The sequence below is a fragment of the Euprymna scolopes genome, chromosome 45, assembly GCF_053919585.1.
Source record: "Euprymna scolopes isolate OS-2025 chromosome 45, ASM5391958v1, whole genome shotgun sequence".
Taxonomy (NCBI): domain Eukaryota; kingdom Metazoa; phylum Mollusca; class Cephalopoda; order Sepiida; family Sepiolidae; genus Euprymna; species Euprymna scolopes.
In genome coordinates this window covers 54540757-54552778 of record NC_136526.1, presented here as the reverse complement: position 1 = coordinate 54552778, position 12022 = coordinate 54540757, and the positions used below count along the sequence as shown (strand labels likewise).

At 31.8% G+C, this 12022-nt stretch overlaps 1 protein-coding gene across 1 annotated transcript; it reads right to left on the bottom strand.

The window, feature by feature from the left end:
• Nucleotides 1–236: 236 nt before the first annotated feature.
• LOC145269678 (uncharacterized) lies at nucleotides 237–9886 on the bottom strand. Its single transcript, XM_080125388.1, has 2 exons — nucleotides 9602–9886; nucleotides 237–1964 (listed from the first exon to the last, which is right to left on the bottom strand). The coding sequence occupies exon 2, from the start codon at nucleotides 1516–1518 to the stop codon at nucleotides 394–396; it is 1125 nt and encodes a 374-aa protein (XP_079981514.1). The 5' UTR covers nucleotides 1519–1964; nucleotides 9602–9886; the 3' UTR covers nucleotides 237–393.
• Nucleotides 9887–12022: the final 2136 nt, after the last annotated feature.

Genomic DNA, 12022 nt, shown 5'->3' with positions numbered 1-12022 from the left:
TGCAGCTTTTAATCAAACTGTAAACAAACAGATAAGGATTATAGCGTATTAAGTTGTGTTTTGTTAAAATGAAAATCCACACATTGTACATTGTGTTTGATAAGGATTAAAGAGTATCAAGTCATGTTTTGTAAAAACAAAAATCCACATTCTGTTTGAAGGCTATGTCAATGCTGTTTGTGGGAAACATCAAGGACACGAGTTAGTGTATAAAAGAATAATGACAATATTAAAAGGAGTTTTCAATAATTTTTAATCATAGTAAATAAAGAACACTGGGGGAATCTTCCATCAGTGTTCTTTATTTTCTCCAATAATTTTCATTGTAATATACTGTACAATAATAGGATTTATTTTTCATAGTCAGAGTGGATGGTATATGACTTTGTTTTTTTACAACTTTGTGACTTTATGTGTTTGCATATGTTTTTTACAATTTGAACTAGTTGCAAAAGTAGCGCCACACATTTCACAAGAATAGGGTTTTTCTCCGGTGTGTATTCTTAGGTGATTTTTTAATGTGTAATGTTTAGCAAACGTAGATTGGCATACCTGACAAGAATAAGGACGTTCACCAGTATGAACTCGCATGTGTTGCTGTAGACGGGACTTCTGCGAGAAAGCTAATTCACATACATTACAAGCGTAACGTTTTTCCCCCGTGTGTATGATCATGTGTTGTCTTAGATTCGAACTATGTGCAAAGCCAGATCCACAAACCGTACAAAAGTAACATTTTTCCCCGGTGTGTGTGCGAATGTGACTCTTCAGATTTGAACTGCTCGAAAAGGAAGTTGCGCAAATTTCACACGAATATGGCTTTTCACCAGTGTGAGTGCGAATGTGTTTTTGCAGATTAGAACTTCCTGAAAATGCAGCATCGCATAAGTGGCAAGCGTAAGGTTTCTCACCAGAATGTGTTCGAATGTGTTGCTTCAAGCTTGACCTCTCAGCAAAAGCCAAGCAACATACGTCACAGAAAAAGGGCTTTTCTCGAGTGTGAGTTCTTCTCATGTGTTTTTTCAAGTTTGAACTTTGCGAAAATGCCGTTCCACATTCCTTACAAGAATATGGTTTCTCTCCAGTGTGTATTCGAATATGTTTCCGAAAACTCGAATTTTCAGAAAATGCAGACCCACATACATCACAAGAATATGGTCTTTCTCCAGTATGCAGTCGTGTGTGTTTTACTAAGGAATAATTTCTCGAAAACGAGGCTTCACATATTTTGCAAGAATATGGCTTTTCGCCTGTGTGAATTTTCATGTGATATTTTAAGCTCGAATTCTGTGTGAACGAAGCTTTACATATTTTGCAAGAATATGGTTTTTCACCTGTGTGAATTCTCAGGTGATCTTTTAAAGTCGTTTTCTGCGTGAATGAAGAGCCACATGTTTTGCAAGAAAATGGCTTTTCGCCCGTGTGTATCTGAACGTGTTGTTTTAAATTGGAACTTTTTGTAAATCGTAAATTACAAACTTCACAAAAATAAGGCTTCACTTTAGCAGGCGTTTCCATTTCCACTTTGCAAAGATGCTGATACACTTTAAGATGATGGAGATTTATCAATCATAATTGTTGATTGGTTGAATTCATGTACTCTCCTTTAGAAGTGTCACCTTATATTTCATAGCAAAATGGTAATTTGCAAACACTTCAAAAAGATAAGCTTTCTCAGTTTATCTCTTTAAACTTCTTATTGAAAATCTTCAGTTTAGATTTCTACAGGAATAACATTTGTTTCCAATGTCTCCAAATTTAATTTTTAAATTAAAATGCAACATTTTTTACAAGTTATGTTGCTCCAATGTGTGTTCATTAAAATATGTTCTTCAGTTTGTGTTTCATTTCTGCAAGTTGATTCATCGATATTCTTTAATGGGAAATCATTGATAAGCTCAGTTCAGAAAAATAAAATATTCTTTCATGTTAATTATATGAATTATGTCCACTGTAATTTTAACCTGTGAAGAAAAAAGAAATAAAACTATATAAATTTTACATAAAAATAATTGGTATGCAATAAATCAAACCAAAAACCAATAATCTTCTGGTGTTATTAAGAGATTATTAATATTCAAAAATGTATAATTGAAAACATTCAATTGATATATACAGTCAAAACTCTATAATATGCAAACACGTTACTGTCTAGTATTGTTACTTGGCAACCTAATTTTTGCTAGGCATATGCAAGCAAACCTGATGTCATAATGAAAAATTTTCTCCAGATATTCTAATTCATTATAATATTTTATTCTTCCTTTCTTAGTTTGTCTAAGCAACGTCATAATGAAAACTTACATCCAAAGATTCTAATCCATATGATATTCTACTTAGTTTGTACATCATGATTTCCGTAAAAAAAGTTAAACAAATTTAAGATAAAAGCAGTGACTACAACTTGTACATTTGGTCTGGAAGAATAGAAAGGAATGCCCTATTTGGTGATCTTGTAAACCAACGCAGTTCGGGAGAAACATTATTACATAGTTGTGTGTCATGTCAGAATCTATATATTATATGATAGCGTGCATGTTATTTTCTGTATCAAAAAATTATTTTTCTCAGGGATTAAAAGCTTGTTTTTTTTTATTACCGTAAACTGGGGTGACACTGGCCACCCTGGGTGACTTTGATCCTTTAAAATAAATATAAATTAAAATAATAATGAGTAAGTAATATATGATCTCTGAATTTTAAATATAATTTCCAGGTCCTATACAATTTCATAATTTTACAGACGCATTGTGGCGCAGCAGCAAATATTTATGTATGACAAAATATATTTTTATATAAACATTGAACATGCTACTGGCCAATGAGTAAAATGCTCAATCAAGTTGAGGATGTAGCGATGACCAGCAGAATGTGGCAGTGGTATCCATGTGGACATGCGAGAAACAAGCATCAGGTACAGGGAAGTTGCCTGAGGTGGACTTAGTATAGTGTACTTTTGTAGTTTGGTAGGAAATATATGCCAAAGTCTGCCGACGTTCATGTTAGGCGAAAAAAAAAAAACAAAAAAAAAACAAGCTAAAATCAGTTTGATTGTTGTGCACTTGCCACAATGTCAAGTTATGAAAGTGTTGACAAATTTTCCTCCTGCAAGAAGGAGGTAAGTAAGGTCTTGGGTGTGAACAGTCAAACTGATCGCAGCTCGTTTTATTTATATATATCAATTATATATATCAATTATATATATATATCAATTATAAAATGTCAATTATAAATGTTGTTATAAATGTCAACATACGTTGTATCAATGTATGTGGACATTTATAAATGTCGACATACGTTGATAGACTCAGGCATGTACTTCCTATACTAAGTCCACCCCAGGCAACTTCCCTGTACCTGAGGCTCGTTTCTTGCATGTGTACCTGGATATCACTGCCACTTTCCGTTGGTCATCGCGACATTCTCACCTTGATTGATCGTTTTACTCATTGGCCAGTAGCAGTTTCCTTACATGACATTTCTACAAAGTTGTGGCCCAAACATTCGTGGAGAACTGGATTTCACATGCTTCTGAATCACCATATATATATATATATATATATATATATATATATATATATATAATATGAGCAACCAGTTAATAAAATATGTTAAAAAACACTTTGAAATGAGTTAAAAACATATTTAATCTGAAACACTAGATAAATGGATAGTCCTTAATTCGCGGAGTTTCGAAGAAATACTCTCCTTCTCATCAGAGGGTAGGAATTAGTAAAATGCGGGATCGGATTTTGCATGCAGAAGTATTTGATGAAACAACAAATAAGTCAAAGATCTTACTTGAAACCAAAATAAGTTAAGCAGAGGGAATATAGTAAAGAAAAAGGTGATTACACATGAATGGATAGTCTGGTGGAAGATAAAAAATCCAGTGACGGTAAAATCCAAATGTAAAACTTCAAGAAAGTTAAAAGAATCAACCTGAATTAGCGCCCATACTTACAAAACTGTTTAAACGTTGTCTTAAGGAGAATAGTTTCCCATCTCCCTGGAAAATCTCATCAGTATGCCCTGTATTTAAGAATTCAGGTGATCGCTCATCCCCCTCTCAGTACAGGCCAATAAGTCTCCTGTGCGTCATGAGTAAGTTGCTAGAATCTGTGTTAAATACAGAAGTAATCAAACATCTCAACAAAAATAACCTTCTTAGTGACACTCAATATGGTTTCCGTTCTGCTAGATCTACAGCAGATGTCCTTACAGTTATATCGCATAGGATTAGCAAATCTCTCGACGGTGGCAATCTTTCTAGGGCAATTGTTCTTGACATATCTAAAGCCTTTGATAGGGTATGGCATAAAGGTTTACTTCATAAGATCGCTAGCTATGGTATAGCTGGAAAAGTCTTCTCAATTATTAAATCATTTCTTTCTGATAGGTTCATAAGAGTAGTAGTTGAGGGGCAAAAATCAGAAGCTCACAGTATTAATGCTGGTGTCCCTCAGGGATCCATCCTGGGCCCAACTCTTTTCCTGATCTACATTAATGATCTTCCAAATCATATCCTTACATCATTTGTAGACATTTATGCTGACGATACTACCATTTATGGTACCACATCTAAGACAGTAAACGACCAAGTTCTCTCCAATTCTCTCTCCTCTGATCTTGAGCACGTAGTACAATGGGGAAAGGAGTGGCTGGTTACTTTTAATGCATCTAAAACCAAGCTTCTCTCTTTACATCATCAACGTTCTAATTCACATTTGTCTTCAATTGAAATGAATGGCTCTCGTCTTCAGGAGGCCTCAAGTTTTGACAAGCTTCTGGGCTTGACCATTACTCCTGATCTTAAATGGAACACGTATATCAAATCTGTTGCCAAGGCCGCTGGAAAAATGGTGGGATCTTTCTATCGATCCAGTAGATATCTCACTGCTGATGCTATTCTCTACCTATATAAGAGCCAGATACGTCCAAGGATGGAATACTGTTGCCACATCTGGGCAGGAGCTGCTAGAAAGGACTTGTCCTGCCTTGATAGAGTTCAAAATAGACTTTGTAGCCTCGTAGGAGATGTCCTTTTCTCCTCCTTGCAACCTCTATCTCACAGAAGAGATGTTGCGAGTTTGTTTCTGATGTATCATTATTTTCATGGAAAGTGTTCAACTGAGCTTCAATCTATGGTCCCCCCTCGCCAAACTTTCACAAGAAACACTCGTCTAGCTGTAAACACTATCAATAATTTCCCCCACTCTTTATCTGTGCCTAAACCTAAACGTAGATTCCATGAACAAAGCTTCTTTCTTAGAACTGCACGCCTGTGGAATTGTCTTCCGTTTTCCTGCTTTCCGGCTGACTACAATATGGTTGTCTTCAAGTCTAAAGTAAATAAGTTCTTGATGAGCCGTTCCATATAAGTTATTAAATTTACCAAATTTTCAAAACTAATGATTACTATATTGACCAATTTCTACTGTACACTCTTTAACCCTTATCCTTGAGTGGCCTCTGGGCCTTGATAATGTGGTGATGCCTATGTAAAAAAAAAAAAAAAAAGAAAAAAGAATTTCCATTTGTACAAGTAAAATCCAAGGAAATCCCGTAATTGGAAGAAGATGGTCCATAATAATCCAAAGGCAGAAATCCATGGAATAATTCACAAACATGTGTACAAGGAAAAAAAATAATATTAATAAAAGAAAAATAAGATGTGCTTTTCACTCTACTTCCAAGACATAATTATAAATAAAAAAGTTAAGGGTACTCATGAATGAAAACTAGTCTATTAAGAGTGGTCAATAAAAAAAATGGCAAAATATATTTTTATTTATATAAACAAATATTACATAGTCTAATGTTTCAGACAATTGGTTGGTGGGAACCAAAAGTCCTTGTCAGGTGATGTAATAAAGCTAAGGTGTCAATGGAGGCATCTGCTTCTCAAATTTGTGTGTGTGTATATATATATATATATATATATATTAATACAAACATTAATGGCTACATATGTGCATACATGTTTCTGTAATCACCCGTGTTGGGGGACTACGTCTTCAGGCCAAGAATTACCGTCGAAAACCCGACGCCGTTTTCAACGGTAATTCTTGGCCTGAAAACATAGTCCCCCAACGCGGGTGATTACAGAAACATGTATGCACATATGTAGCCATTAATGTTTGTATTAATATACCTGCTCTGTTCACTCATTGAGCACTCTTTGGTAGACACATGTTGTTTCATTGAATGTACTTCTAAGAAACTAAACTCTACTGGCTATATATATATATATATATATATATATATACACATATATATATATATATATATATATATATAATGTTTTACAATCCACAGGGTTTCGAAAAAGTGGTAGAAAAAAACAAACACATAAAAAATAAATGTTACCAAAGGCAAGATAGGTTACTCTTCTCAAATTTGTGTGTGTGTGTGTGTAAAAAGCATATTTTATTTTTCTTTTATTAATATTATTGGAATTTTCCCCTTTTCTTTTCTTTGTGCATATTTGTGAATTATTCCATGGATTTCGGCCTTTTGGATTATTTTGGACCATCTTCCAATTACGTGATTTCCTTGGATTTTACTTGTGCAAATGGAAACTCAATTAACTTTCTTGGAGCTATATTTTTGGATTTTACCGTCATTGGATTATTTACCTTTCACCAGACTATCCATTCATGTGTAATCACCTTTTTCTTTACCATATTCTCTCTGCTTCACGTTTTGTTATCAAGTAAGATCTTTGACTTACTTGTAGTTTCATCAAATACTTTTGTATGCAAAATCCGATCCCGCATTTTGCTAATTCCTACCCTCTGATGAGAAGGAAAGTATTTCTTCGAAACTCTGCGGATTAAGGACTATCCACTTATCAAGTGTTTCCTTTTCATATTAAATATGGTTTAACTCTTTTTCAAAGTGTTTTTAACATGTCTTATTAACTGTTTGCTATTATATATATATATATATATATATATATATATATATATATATATATATGTATATATATATATATATATATATGTTTTACGATCCACAGAGTTTCGAAATAGTGGTACAAAAAACAAACAAATAAAGGTACTTTTTACTATAGACAACAAACTGAGAAGGGGTCAAGAAACATATATAACAAATAAATATTACCAAAGGCAAGATAGGTTACTCTTCTACTTATCTGGATAAGATTTTAGTGGGTTTTACTCATTTTAAAACGTTTATTCAATCCGAAAAAATATATAGTGTCGAGCGTTACATGCGAACAAGAAAAACAGTGGTTAATTGACACCTAAATATTTGAAATCTTGAAAATGACTTAAAAATAAAAACCAAACAAAATATGGTATTTTTTCACGACCAAACCCAGCATAGTTTTACCCCCTAAAAAGAAATCAAAATCTATTTTTTTTTTTTTTTATTTCTAATACGTTTCAATGGCCTTTAAAGACAATATAAAAAAAGGAAATTTCTTTTTAAAAAATTATAAAAATTTCATATATTACAATAGGGGGATCACTTTTTTATATAAATTTAACGTAAAATGAACACTCACATCTTGGCCACACAGTAATAAATGAGACATGCAATCGTAAACATTTTTTCAAGTTTGGTGGCAAACAATGGCCACCACTCATAACATAAAGAATTACATTGCTTAACATCCGGAAAACTACTTATTTGCAGCAAATTTAAATGCGATATTCGATTTCAGCATACCCTAAAACCTATAAAAGTCGCCATTTTAAAGGAAAATGTTAAGGTGAAAACCAAGTAAAATTGTACAAATATAGACAAATATGGCTGCTGTGTTATATTACTACATGAAACATGCGGAAAAAGTATCTTTTTAGTATCGTGAAAACTAGTTGCCAATCCCAATTTTACATGCGATATTCGTTTTCAGCACACCTGAAAACCTTGAAAACAAGTTTTTAAAGTAGGTTTAGGGTTGGTCTACCATGCCACAATTACTCATTTGATAAAAAAACATGTAAAGTTATATATTTTAGTGAATATTTAAAGTCAATTTCCCCAATTTTATTTCAAGTTTGTGGAAAATATAATTTGTTTGTAATCAATTCTGACAAAGAAAAAATGGCGGACGTACACGAATGAGGCCCCCATACACATCGGCTCCGATGTTGTATGCAGTTTGTTCTAGGGAGCGTTCATTATTCCGGAAAGGAAAGAATTTTGGCATGCGTGGCCCTTTTTTTTTTTTTTGGCTTGAACTTTGCGCTTTTCAAATTATTTTGTTATTATATGTTTTTAAAAAAAAAATTATTTTTCGCCGGATACTTTTTTTTGCCCGGAAATTTTAGTTATTTTTATTTTTTATTTCTGAATAAAAAATAATTATTAAAACAAAAACAGTCATGTTCTCGTTGCGTAGATTTCTTTTTTTTTTTCAAGTAAATAAAAGGTACTCATGCACTTATTGATCCGTGCTGAAATAATAACGTTATTATTTAGAAAGTCATTCTTAACATGGGGACGGGAGGGTGTTGTGTACCTATTTTGTACTTTCACCTAACAATTTTATAAAAACAGATATCGGCCAAGTTTCCTGTTCATAATTACCTATAACTATAATCTCCGCCCCCCCCAAATATATAACAAAATAATCCGAAAAGCGCAAATTTCAAGTAAAAAAAAAACAAACAAAAAAAAAAAAAACAAGGCCACACATGCTAAAATTCTTTCTTTTCCTTTCTGGATTAATGAACGCTCCTTAGAACGTGCTGCTGCATACAACATCGGAGCCGATGCATATTTTGCTATGGGGGCCTCCTCACTCGTGTACGCCCGCCGAATAAACATTTAAAGGTGATGAAATAATAAAATGGAAGATACTGAAGTTGTGAGAAGGTTGTGCTTTTTAAAAAAAAAACAAAACAAAACAAACAAACCAGGTTTGTATTACTATACACATAGATTCGAAAAAGTTGTCATATATATATATATAATTATTTTTTTACTATAATAATTAAATACCTACACTACACACACAACAAACAAATGTTATCAAAGGCAAGATAAGTTACTTTTCTACCTAACTGGATAAGTTTTTAGTGTTTCTATTTAATCTAAAATATTTATTCGGTTCGAAAAATATACAGTGTTTATCGATATATTTGAAAAAGACAAATGGCGGCGAGGTCTCTGTCGAATACGTTAATTTTGGGAAAATGAGTTCAAACTAAAAACCTATACAAAATACTGTTAGAAACCCGCTCAATATATGTCAGCCTATGTCACGGTAACGATATGTTGAGTGGGTTTCTAACAGCATTTTGTATAGTTTTTTAGTTTGAACTCTTTTTCCCAGATTTAACGTGTACATCAGAGACCTCGTCGCCATTTGTCCCCCCCCCCAATATATCGGTAAACACTATATGTTTTTCGAACCGAATAAACATTTTACATTAAATAAAAACACTAAAAACGTATCCAATTAGGTAGAAAAGTAACTTCTCTTGCCTTTGATAATATTTGTTTGTTATATATTTGTTTTTTTTTTTGACAACTTTTTCGTATCTACGTGTATTGTACCCCCCCCCCAAAAAAAAAACTTAAAAAGGTCATCATTTTAGGGATCTAAAATAAGATATCTATGACTTACCTTAGTTGACCGTTTCGATTTTTGTATTTTTTTACAAACAAAACAAAGTCATTTTTTCCCCACGTGATTTCCGGTACATTTAATGGCCAAAAGCAGGAAGGGAGTCCTGAATATTTTTGCGCGCTAAAAACAACGGACACAAACACGTCAGTGAGAGAAGAAATAAAAAGGAAGGTCCTTTGTGCAAACAAAGGCGACAGATGGATTTAAAAAAAAAAAAAAATAATAAAATAAGATTACAGAAACGGGGGACATAACTCGGATTGTTTATTTTAGAAAACAGATTCCAGATTACTGTGTTTATTATTCGTTGTTTTAATTAAATTATTTTTTTTTTTATTAAAAAATAATAAAACAGAACTGGAAATTATTCAAATTTAGTAATGTTCAAGATCAGTGCTCGGAAAAAAAAATATCAAGTTACCGGAAGTGGATACGGAACGGAGTCACGGAGTCGATATACGAAAAACGAAACCATGTATTTATTTAAAAAAAAAAAAAAAAAAAAAAATACGGCAAATGTGTATTTCAACGGCGTAAATTATTTGACAGACAAAAAATTATAAAAATTATTTGTTTTTATATAAAACACATTATTAGACCCTAAGGATGAAATAAAACCCGAAAAAAAAAATTAATTTTTATTATTTTTTCCATCTTTTTTTTATTAAACTAAATAAAAGTTGACCTTTCTAGCCTTAGAAAGGCCAAATGGCAAATGTGTAGTTTAGCGGCGTAAATTATTTGACAGACAAAAAGTTATAAAAACTATTTTTATATAAAACATTATTAGACCCAACGGGAACAGCTGAAATAAAACCAGAAATAAATTAATTTTTTATTATTTTTCATCATTTTTATTAAACTAAACGGAAATCGAGGCCGCCATATAGTTTTTAAAATTTACCATTTCTAAGGTTTGACAGATTGGCCTTTTTAATACCAAATTTGTCCTTTTTTTTTAGGGACTGTTTTGGCCGCAATTTTTGCAACGAAGGAGCATAAAATAGGCCAAATTTGGCATTTAAAAGGCCAATCTGTCAAACCTTCGAAAGATCAAATTTTATTTAGTCTAATAAAAAAAAATGTTAAAAAATGAATTATTTTCTGGTTTTATTTCAGCCGTAGGATCTAATAATGTGTTTTATATAAAAATAAATAGTTTTTATAATTTTTTGTCTGTCAAATAATTTACGTAGCTAAACTACACATTTGCCCTTCTTGTATTATCACGAAACAAAAAAACAGTGACTTTAACAATTAAAATTAAAAATTAAAAAAAAAAACACTTCTTGTATTATCAAATAATAAAACAAATATTTTATTAAAGATATATATTAAAGAAACTTTATAATATAAAATTTATATAATTAAATAAAACTTTATAATATATAATTTATATAATTAAATAAAACTTTATAATATATAATTTATATAATTAAATAAATCTTTATAATATATAATTTATATAATTAAATAAATCTTTATAATATATAATTTATATAATTAAATAAAACTTTATAATATATAATTTATATAATTAGATAAAACTTTATAATATATAATTCATACAATTAAATAAATCTTTATAATATATAATTTATACAATTAAATAAAACTTTATAATATATAATTTATATAATTAAATAAAACTTTATAATATATAATTCATACAATTGAATAAATCTTTATAATATATAATTTATACAATTAAATAAAACTTTATAATATATAATTTATATAATTAAATAATTGTTTTTTTTTTGTTTCCACGTAAAATTTGTTACAACTGAATTGATTTTTTAAAATAAAATATTTGTTTTATTATTTGATAATACAAGAAGTGTTTCTTTTTTATTAATTTTTTTTTATCCCAACAAGGCACAGTGCCAAGTTTTTGTAGGGGGCTACTATTGGGGGCATAAATTGCTGAGATACTATGTAGGGAGTCGAGCAGCGAGATGTCCGTTCACATTACACTATAACTTCTGCATGTCAGTACAGTTGAGGAAACAGGAACCCAGAAGGGAGTTCCAGAGTTTAGCAGTTCTGGGGAAGAAACTATCAGAGTAGAAGGCTTTCTTACATCTAGTAATCTCTACCGTGTAGGGGGTGGATTTTGCTGATTGTCGAGTTTGTCGGGGGTATTTACTTCGCGGAAGTACAAAGGCTTGTAGTTCGTCAATGCATCCACCATTAAAATACTTGTAGAACATGCAGAAGGATGCAACATTTCGTCGATGGGACAGAGGCTGAAGCTTGAATGACAGTTCAAGATCTGTCAGATTGGCGACTCTCTTTTGAACCCTGTCCAGGAGCGAGAGACTAGTAGCAAGTGCACCAGGCCAAATGTGCCTATGATACTCCATACATGGGCGAATGGTAACCTTGTAGAGGTACAGGATACTTTCAGGCGTAAGT

Bases quoted from the DNA above. Each gene is read 5' to 3' on its own strand.
- LOC145269678 (XM_080125388.1), bottom strand. From the start codon at position 1,518: ATGGAAACGCCTGCTAAAGTGAAGCCTTATTTTTGTGAAGTTTGTAAT.